Raw genomic sequence first — 19019 nt, 5'->3', positions numbered from 1 at the left:
AAATGTTTTTCTCCCTCAATTTCACTTCACACCCTTCCTTTTGCTTAAGGGCATTTAATTTATTAACAACAATTTGATATGGTTAGGAGAGACTTATTGGATCTAACAAGTTACATAAATTATATTTATTGATGAAGTATTGATCTCTTAAATCTTTTTTAATTGTTTTACTTATAGTTTTTCTTGGTAAACAACATGCATAACATCAAATACAAGGGGAGGTAGTGGCTCAAGTACATACACATTCAAGAAATAGCTACCAAAGTCACTCTATCTTTAAACACACACAAAGATATCTATGAATAAATAGTATTCGCTTATACTGTTTACATGGAAAGCAATTCTTCATTTTCCTATTCCAATCAAATCATCCACATATTATATTAACAATCTTAACTAACGTTGGCACATAAATAGTTAATTATAACTTAAATGCATGCTGCATCATAATTCCCTGCGCAGAACCATAGTAACATAGTTGTTTTGAAACCTATAACTTGATTGTAGTGCGACACATTGATCAGTATAAGTTTTGTGAATGTATAGATGGTTGAGTTCAACATGTGTAGGTGGTCTATGGGAAAATGGATTATTGCTTGCTGTAGAAGGGTCCTCTCTTATTGTCAGTGGTAGTTGTGGTGGCAAATCTGGTGGAGGCTTACTCAACTCACCTTCATCTAAGAATATGTTATTATAACTTGATGGTGGCGATGGAGGATCTTCCAAATCAGACAACCTTCCCAGTGTTTCCTGGACATAAACCTGTAGATATATGATTAATCATGAACAAGTATTAAAGTAAGGAGTAAGTATAGTGAAAAGTGAAAGATGAAAATACCTGCAAATCCAATATGTTATTGTAGGCATGGCATGAAATGACATAAGCAGATGGGAAGTGTGGAGCATGTGTCCAATAACCATCTACAATGAAACGGTAATGATAGATACCTATAGGCAGTGTTTTCACTATCACAAAACTACTTTCACCACCTGCATTCTGCAAGGCCTCCCTGACATGATTAAAACAAAAAACAAAAAGCTTTATCATATATATATAATACTATGATTGTTGATTGTTGATGTAAAGGCAACAACACTAGATCATTACTAACATGCTCTCCCAGTTGTCCCATGATCCTGCAATAGCAACACTGGTGGCTGGATAATTCCATGTCATCCTTACACTTTTCAACCTTTCATGTACCACAAATTCTACCATTCCATTTTGCATCAATGCATGCGCCTGCATGGAAACAACAGCAATTTCAAATTTGTGTGTTCCCCTCACATTATCTTCATCACTAAGGTTGTGTTGTGTTTCCAGTCAATTAAATTCTGATTAAATTTGGATTTTTTAAATTCAGATCAGTTCCTTTATTTTGACATTTCTAAACATAACATTTGATAAACAAATCAAAAAGGGATCATCTAACAAACCTGTTGTATAACCAAGGGAGGTGGTGGTTGACATGCTCCATGGCTATGCAGATGTAAGTGAACCAAAGGATCTATGAACCCATTGGTATTATTCACATCACTTTGAAGAAATTGCATCTCTTGTTCTTCATAGTTCTCATCATCATCATCCTTGTTAACTCCAGAAGTGCCATCACCACTCTTATTTCTCATTACTGAAATTTAAAATAAACCAACCAACCCGGATTTTTATTGTAATATCACTGTGATCTCAGAATCAATCAAATTACCATACCAAAACTCAAGCACAAAAAGTGAGTAAGGTAGATATCCATGCTCAACAAGGGAAGTTGCTGCAAAACGCGACAAGTTCATTAGATAGAGAAGAAAACAAACAGAAACAGAAAGAAAGCAATCTATGTAGTCTGTACATAAATAAACAGAACAAAACAAACAAACAAACCCTTGAACTAAACCCAGGAATTGACTTAAGGTAGAAAAGTGACATTGTTGTTAATGTAAAAGTTTTTTTTAGAAATGTTTGATGAACCTCTATATATATAATTAAATATATCTCTGTGAGGATGCCACTTTTCTCTGCCTTTAAGCAACTGAGCACAAAATATACAAGCTTTTATATATTCCCCAATGAGTTTGGAAGATTCTGAGGTGGGCTAATTATTATGACTACTCTGGTTTAAAGGAGAATGTTCCCCTTCTATGCTATTGCAAACACAATAGCCAAACACTGTCTAATGTACTGTCCATACTTTTTCCATAATTCATGTTCATGTCCTAGGTGGTCCAGAAGAGGAGTGCAAATTATGTTGAGTGTTTCAAAATATATTAGAAAATGATAAATGAGTGTAATTTTATAAACATGGAATGCAAAAGTAAAAAAAACAGGCTTGTGTAAAAGTGAAAGAATATGTAAAAGGAAAAAAGATTCTAAATTGCTGCTACTTGTTATTTAACTTATTATAAGATAATAACGTTGTACTTAAAATAGTCTAAACAGAAAAGCATGAGTGATTTGACATGTTCATTTTTGTCTTTTTCTTTCTTGTTTCTCAGTTTGTTGTCTTTCATAATATCAAGTTTAATTATATTAATACTAGTGAACCACCTTTTTTGCCATTAAAAACATTTAACACAAACATTAGTAGTGAAAATCAAGAGCCCATAACCTGCATGAACTATAATCCTAACCAATAATTTCAATTGCAATTATACTGCAATCTGTCAAAATTCCTTATTAGGGTATAAATAATTTTATGTTGCAAGTGATGGGGAAACAGCAAGCGTCACACACAGCATTATTATTATTATTATTTCATATTCATGCATGTTTGTATGCTGCGATTCAAAGTAAACAAATTATATAATAAACACAAAGGGTCTTGTTATCGAATTCAACGATGGTTTTTATCTATTTCTTATGTGTGTGTGTGTGTTTGCTCCATTAAAACCAGCAAGAAGTTGCGCCACAAGGTGGTGACAGATCCTTTGTTGGGTAGAGGATTTTGGCTTTGTGTAAGTGTGTAACTTATAAGTTATATAGGCTGATTGATATGCGTAAAATAATATAAGCTTATACTTTACAAGACATAGATTATCTTATCAAACACCAACAAATAACTTATTATTTTTTGTTGATTAACTACTTCACAATATTATCAATCATACTCTTATTGACCATAATGTATCTAATTAATAAAAGCCTTTTAACGTAAGATTTTTGTGGTTCTCCCCTTCTCAAGTTATTAAAGTTGATGTGTCATCATATAGTCTATTATTATTCATATGCATAAGGAAGGGGGCGCCAAACCCAAATAATTGTATTCATCACCCATACGACCTAAAGCATATAAGTATGCATCTTTTCTAGAATGCATATAAGTGCTTTTGCGAAATTAAGAGACAAAAATAGCATCTCCGGATTCCAAAGTTTGAACAAGCATGTGAAAAGGTACATTAAGGCATTGATAGATATTCTTGCTTAGGCCTTTGGAAGTAACACAAGTAGGTCCATCCCTTCATAAATTCCACCCAACTTTACTAGTGCCTCTCATAGCAAAGTCCCTTAATTAAGTATCCATCTTCCCATGTGGTTTGTTTTATATTTTCTAAAAAGAGTCAGCATAATTGGTGCTAGCTAGTTGAGCAATGTCTTAATCCATTAAAGTTTTGTGAGAGCAAATTATGGAGGAAGTGGGCATCTCCTTTTAACCATCCAATTAATGATAACAAACTCTAACTAAAACACATGCCTGCCATAATTATTAGGTATATTTCTTCTCTTCAAGAATCTAAAATAAAGGAATTAAAACAAGTGAAGATCAATGACAAGGAGTGGATGGGACTAAAACTGTTGAAATCTTGTTAAATGTGTTACTTATTCATTGTTAAATGCTAACATAGTCTTGGTTTTTTTTTGTTGGTATGGTGGGATAACAGAAAAAGAACATCATCAAATGGGATTATTCGGGGAGTAGTAAAAGCTAATGTAATACCTATTGTCAACTCAACAAATGAACCACCGCTTCTATCTGCTATCGAAAAATGGTATCAAATGGAAGTAGATATATAGTTCACAAGTTTCACGTCAATTTGGAGGTATATAAGTAGCTGCCTTCTTTCACTCTTCAAACTTTATTAAATCCTAACTATCTTATCTCTTTTGGCTGACATTGTTGCACCTAATTCTTAACTTTGGTTATGATATTTTTATCCCAAAACCAAATACAAAGAAAAGAATCAAATATAGACAATGTCCCTCGGAAGCTTCTGTAACTTTCTTTGGATTAATAACACTTTCTTTACTCCATTCTTCTTCATAGACAACCCTACCATTGAATATTGAGACAATACAAGTAGTGGGTGCACCACACTAATGTCCTTTGATTTATTGTTTATTCAAAATTGGGTGGCACAATATTAAAATATTATAATGACAACTATGTATGAACCAATTTAAAGCTTGATCTATTTATCTTTGAACAATTATTATGGATGCTCATTTAGAAGGGGGAAAATGCTTAAACATGTTTATTGGAGTATTATTATTATTATTGAGCCAAAACTGTCACTATACCATTTTTGACTTCCCTGCACGCTATTTACTAAAAAGCATGGCATAGGACATACAACACCTTCTGAAGCGTAGGTATATTTTACCAAACTTTAAGTATGAGCATCAGAAACCGTAGCCTATATATGTATATATAAACACTATTTGAAAATTGTTGCCAGATTGTAGCCGTGATCACCAAAACGTGACATTGTATTTTTATTTCAAAATGTGGGTTAAGCCCAACAATATTCACCTCCACAAATTTTCATTCTTAGTCTTCTTTGAGCAAGCCTGAAGATAATTATACCTAATCATAAGTTGAGATGCAAAGCACGGATATTTGAGCAACAGAAGTTCAAGCAGTAAACCAGGTTGAACCATCCACAATCTACTGATTAATGCAAGTTGCCCTAAAGAGTAAACGTTGTTCTAATTGCTTAGTTAATATATCTCGTACATAATTACATATTCCAATATCGAACCTATTGTGTAGAGAGCATAGAAGTGGAGTAAGGATACTCCCTATTATTGGAAAAGGAAGTGTGACAATTTTATCATATAACTTACATTTTTATGATTCAAAACATTAAAAGCAACAAGCACTTACCTATATATGAAGAAGATCCCTTTTTCAAAGAAGTGGGGTGGGGTCTACAAGTGTCGGTGAGATGCTCATGCAGTTTGGAAATTTTCTTCTCCTCAAGAATAGTGAATGTGACATACACCATATTCTCTCTTTTATAATAATAATAATAATAATAATAATAGCATAGATATATTCTTATAATGATCTCCCTCATTACAATAAGCCAATCAATCTATGCATGCATGGGGTCCATGCACTACCTATAACCAACCTGGCATTATTTGTCCTCTCAGCAATCAATCACAAATTACACAAACAATGAAACAAACACATTCTCATCTCTACCTATTCTCCATTCTCTATTCCTTATAAAACATACATACATTACCACTCTCCTCTACCTTCTTATCCCTTCTAAATCAATATCCCTACATACCCTCATTCCATTATCATATCCCTTACTACACCTATTACCTATTTGCTACTACTATTCCAAATTAAAATGAACCTTCTCACATTTTCCACTCTACTTTTCTTCTCTCTCATGATTATTCTGAATTCTTCTTCAACTACTGAAGCTCACAATATCACTCATATTCTAGCCAACCACCCTGACTTCTCCACCTACAACCACTACCTCTCCGTCACTCACCTCGCCGATGAGATCAACCGCCGCCGTACCATCACCGTCCTCGCCATCAACAATGCCGGAATGCAATCTCTTCTTGACAAACACCTCTCCATCTCCACTCTCAAAAACGTCCTCTCCCTCCACATCTTAGTCGATTACTTTGGCGCCATCAAACTTCATCACATCACAAATGGAACCACCTTGGTCTCCTCAGTTTTCCAGGCAACCGGAGCCGCTGATGGCACTGCAGGTACTTTTCATTAACAATTATAAGTTGTTAAAAAACTTGTCCAGAAAAGTAGTAGTGTAAGATGAACATCTTTTATTTTATGTTCGACCCCTTTCTCTTATACTTTCTGTATATATATATGCATCCCTGATTGTATTATTGGAAAAGGAAGTGTGACAATTTTATCATATAACTTACATTTTTATGATTCAAAACATTAAAAGCAACAAGCACTTACCTATATATGAAGAAGATCCCTTTTTCAAAGAAGTGGGGTGGGGTCTACAAGTGTCGGTGAGATGCTCATGCAGTTTGGAAATTTTCTTCTCCTCAAGAATAGTGAATGTGACATACACCATATTCTCTCTTTTATAATAATAATAATAATAATAATAATAGCATAGATATATTCTTATAATGATCTCCCTCATTACAATAAGCCAATCAATCTATGCATGCATGGGGTCCATGCACTACCTATAACCAACCTGGCATTATTTGTCCTCTCAGCAATCAATCACAAATTACACAAACAATGAAACAAACACATTCTCATCTCTACCTATTCTCCATTCTCTATTCCTTATAAAACATACATACATTACCACTCTCCTCTACCTTCTTATCCCTTCTAAATCAATATCCCTACATACCCTCATTCCATTATCATATCCCTTACTACACCTATTACCTATTTGCTACTACTATTCCAAATTAAAATGAACCTTCTCACATTTTCCACTCTACTTTTCTTCTCTCTCATGATTATTCTGAATTCTTCTTCAACTACTGAAGCTCACAATATCACTCATATTCTAGCCAACCACCCTGACTTCTCCACCTACAACCACTACCTCTCCGTCACTCACCTCGCCGATGAGATCAACCGCCGCCGTACCATCACCGTCCTCGCCATCAACAATGCCGGAATGCAATCTCTTCTTGACAAACACCTCTCCATCTCCACTCTCAAAAACGTCCTCTCCCTCCACATCTTAGTCGATTACTTTGGCGCCATCAAACTTCATCACATCACAAATGGAACCACCTTGGTCTCCTCAGTTTTCCAGGCAACCGGAGCCGCTGATGGCACTGCAGGTACTTTTCATTAACAATTATAAGTTGTTAAAAAACTTGTCCAGAAAAGTAGTAGTGTAAGATGAACATCTTTTATTTTATGTTCGACCCCTTTCTCTTATACTTTCTGTATATATATATGCATCCCTGATTGTATTGCAGGTTACGTGAACATAACAAACCTTAAAGGAGGGAAAGTAGGGTTTGGAGCAGAAGACAACGACGGTTCACTTCATTCATTCTATGTCAAATCCATTGATGAAGTTTCATACGATATCTCAATCCTTCAAATCAGTCAACCCTTGAGCTCTGCTGATGCTGAGGCACCAACTTCAGCACCTAGCGCCATCAACCTTATCTCAATCATGTCCAAACAAGGTTGCAAAGCCTTTGCAGATCTGCTAAGAGTTTCAAAGGCTCTTCCAACCTTTGAAGAAAACATTAATGGAGGGTTAACAGTATTTTGCCCAACTGACTCTGCTGTCAATGATTTCATCCCAAAGTACAAGAATCTAACTGATGCTAAGAAGGTTTCATTGCTTCTATATCACGGTATTCCTGTTTATGAGTCCTTGCAACTTTTGAAATCAACTAATGGTGTTGTTAACACTTTGGCCACTGAAGGAGCCAACAAGTATGATTTCACAGTACAAAACAATGGGGAAGATGTGAAACTACAAACCAAAGTTGTGACAGCAAGCATAGTAGGGACATTGATAGATCAAGACCCTTTTGTGGCATATAAGATTAACAAGGTGTTGTTGCCTAGAGAGTTGTTTAAGGTGAATGATTTGGCACCTGCAGAGTCACCTAAAGCTTCAAAGAAGAAGAGTAGTAAGAAGGGGAAGGAAGATTCATCAGCTGATGCACCAGCAGATGGGCCAGGTGCTAATGATGAAGCAGATGATCAAAAAGCTGCTGATGATAACAATGGAGCAAAGGATGGGGTCACACTCATCATGCTGTTCTTCACTTTCTTTATTGGGTTTTTGGTTCTTTAATTAATTAATTAAATTTGGTTTGCATTATATTGCATATTTTCATAGCATGGAGTGTCGGTGGGTATACAGCTATGTGAAAGATTCTTTTTCTTTTTTGTGATTATTAATGTGATGATGGAAATAAAACAGTGACAGACACACCCACATGTTTGGGACACTGTACTTTTTTTTTTAATCTCTTATGTCTATATTTGTTAATTATATTTTTCTCATTTATTTAATTGTCTTTTGGAGAAGTGTGGGTAGATCTGGCTTAAGTAAGTCATCTGCCAGCTGGGATGTCAAGTATGTATGCATATAAAGAATTGATAACATTTCTTATTGTTTATTTTTCTGTTACACAAGTTTTGATGCACAAATATGATACTAAGGAGATAGATCAGTGTATGAAAAAATCGTATATGCTCATATTATATATACATATATAGTTGAATATATGTTATATCAGTTTTCGGAATCACTATTGTTATTTTCTAATTTATTTGTAATGCAATAGTTGATTTGTCATGCATTTAAATATTTAAAAAAATATGCATGAGATTATTCTGTCTACCTGGTTGTTATTTTCTACCATGTTGATATATAGCAATATCTATTTTTTCCTAAGGATATCATGAGAAAGTACACAACACTTAAGAAATGATCAAAGATCACCAACATCAAGAATGGAAATAACTTGTCTTTAAATATATCATATTTTATGTCCTAAATTAATTAGATACTGTTACATAAATAAAAAGAAAAAATAACATTTTAATTAATCCGGAATAAAGAATGAAACATGCTTTTAAATGGATAACCTATAACCTTTGTTCCAACAAGAAGGAAACAGTTTTTATTTTAGATATTATTGGGACAATGACTGATAATCAAAAAATAAAAGGGGCAGGGTTGTAAGACAATCTTCACATTAGCAAGGCCCAACAAACCATAGTTCTACTTGTACATTAGAAAAGATGCAGGTAGCTTATAAGTTTTAACTATGTGCATATTATTTCTTAACTGCTCCTCCTACTTTGATTTTGGTTCTGAGACAGGTATTATAATAAATCAGGCGGATATATTAACTTTAACTTGATGTGGTTATGATCGATTTCGGATCTCATCACGTGCTGATTCAGGTGCACATCTCAAAGTGAATAATCTAATAGTAATAGCTGATGTTGCATGAGGTTGTATTTTTTGGTTCCCTAGATTGAGTAAAACAGCTACATTCCTATGTTTAAAATTAAAAAGGAGAGAATAAAGTGTAGCAATGTGGCTTGATGATGATTGTTGCTAAAAATAGTGAGTAAAGAAATTATGAATTTTATTGTTTCATGTGTTAGAGATATTGAAAACAGGATTGTTTAATTCTGATACCCATCCTGGAAATGTTGGTGTTGATGTGGAATAGGATATCTTTTAAGCAGTGGAGTGTACAACAACACATTACTTCTCTTTTTATTACCTAAAAACAAAGTGGTAGTAAGAAAGAACATATTAATGGGGTCTAATTCAAATATAATTCTCTAGTTCGTGGGCAAGGAATAAGCACATTAAACAATATTATTGTTCTTACAATCCATAGCCGGCTATGTATATATGGAGATGAATATGATTATATAAACAAATAACAAACTCTTGTATTTTGGGATACCTAACAAGGACCTACAAAAAAATTAAAAAACTGTCCAATTTCCACATTAGTTTCAGCACGTATGATATGACTTCATCTGAAAATTTTAAAAATAATATGCGTGTATCTCGTGTTTTAAGTTTAACAATTGTTCTTCCATTGTTAACTGCGTGTGATTCTTAGCTGAAAAAGTTGTGCTTCCTCACTAGTCCACCCCACACAATGTACCCAATACAAAATCAATATTTACCCTTCCTCACTAGTCCACACCAACACAATGTACCCAACATTAGCAAAATGTAGAGCATCACTGTCTCAGCCCATAAATGAAATTAAGTATTTGTTAAAAGTTAAGTTATACACCCCTTCTAAAAATGCCAACACATTTCACCAAACAAAATAAAGATTGACCCTAACAAGTAACTCTACGTACAACTCAATCATAAAATATTTTAAGGTTCAATAACCTAAATATAAATCTTTAAAGTTTAGGAACCAATTTCAAAATTTTCAAATAATTTAGAAAGGAAATTCATCCAAGAAAAAATAATCAAATTTTAAATGAGTTAATAAATTAAATTCAAATATAAATATTTTAAATGAATCAAACTCAAAACATATAACCTTCTTTGATAGTAAAAAGAAAAAAAGACGATATTGAAGGAGATGAGAAAAAGAAAATAGAGAATAGAGAATAGAGAATAGAAAATAGAAAAATGCGGAATGCGTGGAGCTCGCGTGTAGCAAGATGGTTGGGAATGAGAGTATATAAACAATGTTTGTTATTCACTTTCACATTTCAATTCATCTTTCAAACCAACAACACAACGATAATAATAATAACGTAACATCCCTTCTCTTCAGATCTCTCTCTCTCTCTCATTCATGATCCATCCCTATCTCTCATCTTCATCTATCATTTACCATTCAGATCCTACTTACATTTATTGATCTATTTGTTTTATGTTTTCGATTTCAGATTTCATTTTCATTTTCATTTTCAATGGCTCCAACTCCAGATTCCATCAACCCTAGAGGTCTTTCTCAATTATCCTTTTTCCTTAATATGAACAAACATATCTTCTAAACTCGTTTCTTTTTCCTTTTACTTTTCTCTATTCTCTGCAGATGTTTGCGTTGTCGGTGTAGCACGTACACCAATGGGTGCGTTTCTTGGTACTCTCTCATCGCTACCTGCCACCAAACTCGGCTCTATAGCTATTCAAGGTAACTAAACTATATCTATTCTAAATTTCTAATATAACCTCTCTTTGCGCTTACTCATTACTCATCATTGTTAATGTTATGTAGCTGCTCTTAAAAGGGCTAATGTTGATCCATCACTTGTGCAAGAAGTATTTTTTGGGAATGTTCTCAGTGCTAATTTGGGACAAGCTCCTGCCAGACAAGCTGCCCTTGGAGCTGGACTACCCAATTCAGTAGCATGCACCACTGTTAACAAAGTTTGTGCATCAGGGATGAAAGGTGCCCCATTTATTATTATCTCAACAATTCTCTTTTTACTCATTACAACAACCATTTTAATCTTCTTTTCGTTATTGCAGCTACCATGCTTGCCGCACAGAGTATTCAATTAGGCATAAATGATGTTGTTGTGGCTGGTGGTATGGAAAGCATGTCTAATGTACCTAAGTACTTGGCAGAAGCAAGGTTACTATTGCCTTTTATCTCACACTTTTCTAAGATTTGTTCTTCTTTTGAATTAAACTGATTCCATACTACAAGTTCAGGAAAGGGTCCCGTCTTGGACATGATTCACTTGTTGATGGTATGTTGAAAGATGGTCTGTGGGATGTTTATAAGGATGTTGGGATGGGAGTGTGTGCTGAACTGTGTGCAGATAACCATGCAATAACAAGAGATGACCAGGTAATTTAAGATTAATTTATGTTTGGAAAGGTTTCATGCTTTCAGAAGAACCATTATTATAGACTTTTGCTGATGCCTCTCTCTTCCTTTTCAGGATAACTACGCCGTTCAGAGTTTTGAACGTGGAATTGCTGCTCAAGAAAATAGTGGGTTCACATGGGAAATTGTTCCAGTTGAAGTCCCTGGTGGAAGGGGAAGACCATCAATAGTTGTTGATAAGGATGAAGGTCTAGGAAAGGTAATCACCTGAATAAAATAACACTTGTTACTAAATATATATGATCCGCATACAAAATACATGTCTATAAAGTCTTCATCTGTATTCATTAATCTCCCTTATTTTCCATAGTGTCAACTGTCAAACATATGCTAAAAGATCTAGGCATGAAAATGTTGATATGCGTGTTCTCCTTTGTAAATTATACCTCCATGTCTGCTAATGTGAAAATCGAATCAGAAAAAGTGGGGAATGGAGTTTGTAATATTTTTTATCTTAAACAAAGAACAATTATGTCTGTGATACTTCTAGCTGTGGCCCTATTAAATTATTGTAGTCATTAATTTTGTTAATACATACATTTGAATGTAAACTAGAATATCCTTATATTTTTCTTTTTGTCATGTCAGTTTGATGCTGCCAAGTTACGCAAACTCCGGCCAAGTTTCAAGGAGAATGGAGGTTCCGTTACTGCTGGCAATGCTTCCAGCATAAGGTTAATATGTTATCTGAATTTGTTAAGATTTATCATGTTTGTATTTGGGCACCCTTGTCAACTAATTATTCTTCAAAATACACATGGTACTCAAAATGATTCATTGGATCAATTAAACATTAACTAACCATGGAGACTCAAGTGATTTAGTGGGGGAAAAGAAGGGAACCAGACATTGGCGTAGTGATATTTACATGGAGGAATTGGTCAATTAGGAAATATAGTAAGGGAACAGTGGTTGTTAATCTTTCACTCACACTTGCAAGCATAGAAGCAGAGAATGTCTTCAGGCAGACAAATTTTCTTCATATATCGTCTTCAGTTACAGAGTTATATTCATGCCTTATTTGCTTCATTTATTCACTCTGTTAAATATTGAGTTTGCATTAGCTGAAGCCTTTAAGCGCTCAAATGCTATTAGTTGACGTATTATTTTATAAGTTCTAGTTTGGCACAAGGCATGGTTTTTACTAAATATGAAATTGCTTTTGGTGACAGTGATGGTGCTGCTGCATTAGTTTTGGTAAGTGGAGAGAAGGCACTGAAGCTTGGGCTTCAAGTTATCGCAAAAATCACTGGATATGCTGATGCTGCTCAGGTATTTAAAACATATTCTAAATATGAACTAGACATTTAGGTGATTAAAAAAAGTGAGAAATGAAAAGGAAATAAAACATTTTGGTATTCACATTAATTTTTAGTGTCTGGTATATTAGTAGTATGATTTCATGCTCTTATGAGGCTGGATTGTGCAGGAACCAGAATTATTTACAACAGCTCCATCCCTTGCCATTCCCAAAGCTATTTCCAATGCTGGGTTGGAAGCTTCAAAAATTGATTTTTATGAAATAAATGAAGCCTTTGCGGTAGGATTTCATACCAAACTTTTAATATGTCTCATCAATTTATGATGCGGTGAATTTTATTCCTTCTCATTGCTATCTGTAGGTTGTGGCTCTTGCAAATCAGAAACTTCTTGGACTTGATTCAGTGAGTTGTTATCCCTTGTCATCATGGAAAGTTGTAATCTTTTCATATCTGTGTAGATACTATTTGTGTGTGTTTTGAAATTTTCATGCTGTTTTATCGGGGCCATTAAAACAGCTATCAACTTCCATTTATTCCTTTTACTCAAGTGAATATCTTTTCACAGGAGAAAGTAAACGTCCATGGTGGAGCTGTAGCTTTGGGCCATCCTCTTGGTTGCAGTGGTGCTCGTATCCTTGTGACACTTTTGGGGGTGAGTTTCAGTTGATAACTTATATATATTTATGCATCCTCTTGCAAGTGCAAAAAAATCTCTCTTGTTCACTCAAGAATATTCCATAATATTGAAGGCTCTTTTTTGTGCCAGTTAGTCTAAATGTCACTGCATGCAGGTATTGAGGCAGAAAAATGGGAAATATGGAGTTGGTGGTGTTTGCAATGGAGGAGGTGGTGCCTCTGCCCTTGTTGTGGAACTTCTGTAAGCGTTTTTTCAGTATTTTTGCAAAGTTCAACAAACTCTGCCTCCCACTTTAGCATGTGCACCTGCAAATTTGGAACTGATAACAAGGATAAAATGGAAAGGTTGGAGCGGAGTTTAGCTACCTAATAGTTGGATTTATGTCTCAGTTCTTGTGAAAGTAGACTTCCCTTAGCATCAAAGTAGGGTATGGGCTATATGGAGCAATATTATCTGCATTTTTGTTCTCAGCAATAAGTTACTGGTGCATGTACTTGGTTAGACATGAATAATTTCAGTTCTTATTTCAAACACAAGGTTACAGTGATTCCTATGCTTTGCTAAAATGTGTTTAGAACTGAAATAGCGGTAGAGACAGATTATTCTGAGAACACCCATTCATAGCAATTTTAAACTCTAATAGTGTGGAAAATATTAGTTTGGCAATCTCGTGCCTTAAAAAATATTAGTCTCCAACAATGGGTTAGTGATGTCATTATGAAGACTAAGGTTGGAAAATCACCTTAAAATTGATTTTAAAGAGAAGAAAGATGCTCACTGGTCTCATATAAAAAACACGTCCAGTACTAGCCAGCAAAATATCAAATAACTAATACTAATAACTACTTGAATATCAAATAAATCCTCCTTTTAAACACAATGTTTTGGTGAGTTGGGTCCTGAGGCTCACTAGAGTATGGTCACATCTCTATTAACACTGAAGACCTTGTGGACTGAGCCAATTCCTTACCTACACCATTATGTATTAGCAATCAAGCACAGACCATACCACACTTATGAGTTATGAGTATGGTCCTCTCTCTCTCTCTCTCTCTCTCTCTCTCTCTCTCTCTCTCTCTGTGTATGTGTATAATGTATATATATAAGTCATTACAAGTAAGATGGAAGAAAGGAGAGAAATAAGAAGAGATGGGTATGGTGGTGGTGGTGATATCTCTTCCTCTGATACTGTTGAGCTTAATGTTTGGTTTAGGATGTTACTTGTTTGAACTCAACATTCATTGCAACCATTCACTATGACCAAATAGAAAGGGGTTCAAATACAATCCATTTCAAACCGCTCAAATCTAATCAAAAGATTTCTTTGCATCCAATTTTCCACTCAATTTTCGATAGTCAATATTTGAGATGTTGAAATAATAATAATATATAGATTTAAATATATTGAATCATCCAGACCGCTATGTTAAATTGGAAACTAATATTATAATTTATCCACTTCACTGTCAACTTATTTTTATGTATATTATCGTGAGTAATGTAGGTTCATAAATGTTTATGTTTATACCCGTACTTATGTACGGGAATATCAAGAACGAGTTAGCTTAAATTGTATGAGTGAAAAATCGTCTTCTCTCGAGGGTATTAGGCATACTTTACTTGATTGAGTATATACCACGTTTCGGCTATATTGGACATTCACCACTAATTGTATTTTTTTTTAATAATACTATAATTTAAAATAAAACTAAGAAATGTATTTGTAACTGGAATGCTTAAAAATTTCTTTGACCACAGACAACACAATTTCAGCAGAGTAAATAAAGAAAAAGACTAATATGAAATGAAAATTAATGAATTTAGTCTCCAGCATTAACTGTCTTTAATACATATAAAGTTTGATTTTTTGTTTATATCCAACACAATTGGTTGGTAGATAGTTAGGTTCCATTTGATATATATATATATATTGTGTGTATGTAAAATACTTTATTGAGATAGGCAAAACCAACTTTGGAATCCCTACCCATCTAATAAAAGAACTAATCTCCGGCTATAAGCTTAGGGAACCCTTCATATACATACAACTAGAAACAAGTGAAGAACAAAGAGGATAGAGAAGACTAAAAGCTTAGATTTCACATGGAGCTCATATGACCACTGTAAATATTGAAGGAAATTAAATGTAACTTGCAATAAATAACATGTTATCGTGAGTTCAGGAAAGCACTAGTAATATAAATTATCCATATAATGCCAAACAAAGTTTAAAATAAAACTCTGATTTGTAATAAGTTACAGGGTCTCTATCACAATTAACATCTCTAAACTCTAGAGGTTCCCAACTTTCGTTCAAACAAACGCTGAAGAAGGTAGACTTGGAGTGCACTTGCTCCGATCAGAGCTGCCGATTCAAAGATCGCCTTGTGCACTGCTCTTCGGCTCATTGCATCATTCACTGCATTTATTCAAGCAAATAAGGGAACAACATTATATTGCATTCCCACTCAACAAGAGTTATTTCAAAAGCAAGAATGTGGTTTAACAACTAAAGATGGTTTCATTGCTCTCGATTTATTCAGCTAAGTAAGAGTTGTGCTAAAGCATTGGCTTTTGCCATCTTTCTGAATGATGTATGCATTTAACCGTGAGGAAAATGGCACAGAAGTACATAAACTTTAAAAGCAACTGCATCAGGGTTTCTTAACTTGATTGACTAACTTAGTTCGTAACAAAAGCATACAAATAAGTCATATTTAGTTATGTACGATATATTTTATGTAGTGTTAGGATATAAGGTAAAAGGGTAATTGTGATGAGAGAGCAGTTAGCTAGTCTGTTAGAAGGATTGAAAGTAGATAAATAGAGGGAAGAGGGTACATCGAGAATTGTTAGTTTGCAAAAATATAGCAGAGAGTGGGTCGGCAAAGTGTTAGGCCTCTGTGAAAGGGGAAACCCTTGGAGAAGAGTTTGATTCTCCTATTATTGTTCTTTTTTTCAATCCATCATCCAATTCCATTCTCAGTTCTATTCTTGGGTTCGTCACATACAGGAATTTTGAGATAAGCAAAAAAGTAAGGCCTAAATAAAATAATACCTATTGCTTGGCGATCAGTCTGGGCCTCTAACCAATGCTGTTCAAACTGAATGTTGTAAAGAGCTTCCTCCAACTTCGCTATCTGCTCCAGCAAAGGGGTGAAATGCTCTGCCAGACCAGTCATAAAAGTTTAGTTCTCTCCTTTCTTCAGACTTACAAAATTTAAAGAGCGGTTTTTGACTCAAATAAATTTAAGACTAAAATATACAAGTGATTTGACAGCAGAGGCATTTACCATCTTTTGCATGTTGCTCGTAGTAAGAGAAGTGACCAACATGTACATCAAAATCAATGGTTTCATGATAAGGAGATTTGTTGGTGAAGCAGAATTTATGGACCCCAGATTTTTGTGCCACAAACTCAAATTTATCACTGGTCTTGTCACGAAAATCGTGAATTTGATCACCAGATGGACCCTTTACCTGGAATTCATGCATTGTGAAGTTATTACATTCAACATGTTCATGGAGGGTACTAGCTAGTAAGTAAAAAGAAAGGACATAAATACATGTCAACACTGATAGGGATTTGAATATATGCCTGAGATATAAATGTCACTAGATAAGTGAATGTGGATCATTAGATAATGTACCATAAATAAATTCTTAGGCATACATGATGAGTAGCATCTTTACAAGACCTGAACCAAAAGAACTTACTATTTTAAACCTTGAAGTTGGTTCCTAAGTCTTTACAATTGATACAGCTATTACTAATCAGGTATTTGATTGCCATGAATTTTTCACTATAGTGTACTCAAATAGTTTAACATGGGATTTGAGAATCACAATGCATTCCTGCCAGTTTTTATTCATGGGCCTTTATTTCAATTCACTCAATAGAAATTTGAAAATAGACTCCTATCCTAAAGTGTGAACACCAAATATCATAAATCAGAGTTGAAAACTTAAGAAGTGGACAAGAAAGAAACTTTGACTAGTTGTGAGAATGAATGAGATGGAGTTAAAGCAAGAATCAATGTAAAGAATGAACAAGGAGGCATAACAAATGAGTACATAATCAGTTTGGTCCAATAGTGTTGTTACTCATGGCTATATTCAGAGATAAGAAATGACATGTTTAGTCCCTAAAAGTGGATCTCTTGAAGCAGTTTAGTCTGTGGGATGAGAAAGCATGTAATTCTGATATATCATCAAATTCACGAAATTAAGAAACAATAATAGCAACAAATAAAAAATAAAATAAAAAATGAAGAAAGCATACATACCACAAGATCAACACCTTCATTACCGTAATGCCAAGGTGAATCAGCCTTAATAACAACGAAGGAAAGATGAAGAGTGTCTCCCTCATATTTCACATTATGTGAGAAACACTCTTCTCTATCTATCACAAATCTTATCCCTTCTGACCCTTTCATTAACAATCCACACACTATTACTAACATCACCACCATAACATCTCCCATCTATATTCAAAACAATTCATCAATCAATTATCCATATTACAATTCATTCAAACACCGATCCATACAAAATAATATATATAAAAATATATACTTTATCACAATTAATATAAAATAAGATACCTTTTTTATTCTGGGTAATTCTTATTCACTAGAAGCGATTTGAGTTTGATCTTGTAAGAGACCCCAATGTGAAAAAGCGGAACAACAAAAAGAACAAAACACAACGCAGTTTAAGTTCCAAGCGTTTAGTTTAAAGTGAAACTGGAAACGGCGTCGTCGTGATTATCTATGTGGCCTTCTCTCATTGGACCGTGCACCTCAACCATCCAATAACAGCTCGACACGTTCCAATCCACATTTTATTTATTTATGGGCCTAATTTAATTACAGTATTACTTAACTTCACTATTAAACTCGTTTAATTGATTGATTTACCAATATTAAAATGATAGTACAGATATAATAACTTTTTATATTAGCCTGATAACCAGCATTTTTAATTTAATAAATTTATTATCTATATCATATTGAATCTCACAACTTTTATTCAACGAAAGACATTTAACCTACGCCATGCCATGTGGAATTTTATTTTAAAAAATAAATATCATAAATACGAAAAGTCCAAACCTACCTAATTTATCACCAACCTCATAAATTCTCAATCTAAACTATATGGTTTGTCTAATTTTTTTGACAGAATTTGAAACACCTCAAACAATCAAAGAAGAATCCTCTTAAATTTGTGTAAATAAAAAATTGATTGATTAAAAGGATTGTTTTACCCCACATCAATCATTAATCAATTTTGTAACTTTGTATAGTTATATACGAAGATCAGCCACCAACAGTACACGTTCCAATTTCTAGGTTCTTTTTTTTTACATTTCTATTTTCCCTATATCTTAGGGGTATATTCTTAATAATCAACCCCTTCTTTTCTTAGAACCATCTCTTTCCTTATTTTAGGATAATCCAATTTCATTTTCCACCTTTTACCATCTCTATATTATTACACTCTTCCTCAAACATCCCTCCGCTTCTTCTTGCTTTTCCCGATTTTGTTTTCTCAA

At 34.1% G+C, this 19019-nt stretch overlaps 4 protein-coding genes across 10 annotated transcripts; 2 read left to right on the top strand and 2 right to left on the bottom strand.

Moving 5' to 3' along the window:
* Positions 329 to 3554, bottom strand: LOC109356899 (SNF1-related protein kinase regulatory subunit beta-2-like). Of its 4 annotated transcripts, none has more exons than XM_019600524.1 (5): positions 3390 to 3554; positions 1438 to 1769; positions 1113 to 1243; positions 839 to 1010; positions 329 to 762 (listed from the first exon to the last, which is right to left on the bottom strand). In XM_019600524.1, the coding sequence occupies exons 2-5, from the start codon at positions 1627 to 1629 to the stop codon at positions 445 to 447; spliced, it is 813 nt and encodes a 270-aa protein (XP_019456069.1). In that variant the 5' UTR covers positions 1630 to 1769; positions 3390 to 3554; the 3' UTR covers positions 329 to 444. The 4 variants fall into 4 exon arrangements, with proteins under 4 accessions (XP_019456069.1, XP_019456066.1, XP_019456068.1 ...); XM_019600521.1 differs by lacking the exon at positions 3390 to 3554 and adding an exon at positions 1967 to 2260; XM_019600523.1 differs by lacking the exon at positions 3390 to 3554 and adding an exon at positions 2187 to 2237.
* LOC109356898 (fasciclin-like arabinogalactan protein 2) lies at positions 5424 to 8060 on the top strand. Of its 4 annotated transcripts, none has more exons than XM_019600519.1 (3): positions 5424 to 5500; positions 5544 to 5956; positions 7175 to 8060. In XM_019600519.1, the coding sequence occupies exons 2-3, from the start codon at positions 5578 to 5580 to the stop codon at positions 8011 to 8013; spliced, it is 1218 nt and encodes a 405-aa protein (XP_019456064.1). In that variant the 5' UTR covers positions 5424 to 5500; positions 5544 to 5577; the 3' UTR covers positions 8014 to 8060. The 4 variants fall into 4 exon arrangements, with proteins under 4 accessions (XP_019456064.1, XP_019456063.1, XP_019456062.1 ...); XM_019600517.1 differs by lacking the exons at positions 5424 to 5500; positions 5544 to 5956 and adding exons at positions 6503 to 6577; positions 6621 to 7033; XM_019600518.1 differs by having other exon boundaries at positions 5483 to 5956.
* Positions 10392 to 14020, top strand: LOC109357176 (acetyl-CoA acetyltransferase, cytosolic 1). The gene is made up of 13 exons (XM_019600954.1): positions 10392 to 10475; positions 10611 to 10668; positions 10760 to 10858; positions 10943 to 11116; positions 11197 to 11302; positions 11383 to 11521; positions 11616 to 11759; positions 12149 to 12234; positions 12733 to 12832; positions 12990 to 13100; positions 13183 to 13224; positions 13388 to 13474; positions 13614 to 14020. Exons 1-13 carry the CDS (start codon positions 10407 to 10409, stop codon positions 13701 to 13703), a joined length of 1305 nt encoding a protein of 434 aa, XP_019456499.1. The 5' UTR covers positions 10392 to 10406; the 3' UTR covers positions 13704 to 14020.
* Positions 15561 to 18204, bottom strand: LOC109357472 (transmembrane emp24 domain-containing protein p24beta2-like). The gene is made up of 5 exons (XM_019601453.1): positions 18067 to 18204; positions 17746 to 17946; positions 16753 to 16939; positions 16518 to 16625; positions 15561 to 15878 (listed from the first exon to the last, which is right to left on the bottom strand). Exons 2-5 carry the CDS (start codon positions 17944 to 17946, stop codon positions 15745 to 15747), a joined length of 630 nt encoding a protein of 209 aa, XP_019456998.1. The 5' UTR covers positions 18067 to 18204; the 3' UTR covers positions 15561 to 15744.

This window comes from Lupinus angustifolius, chromosome LG09 (assembly GCF_001865875.1).
Source record: "Lupinus angustifolius cultivar Tanjil chromosome LG09, LupAngTanjil_v1.0, whole genome shotgun sequence".
Taxonomy (NCBI): Eukaryota; Viridiplantae; Streptophyta; class Magnoliopsida; order Fabales; family Fabaceae; genus Lupinus; species Lupinus angustifolius.
This window is presented reverse-complemented; position numbering and strand designations above follow the sequence as displayed.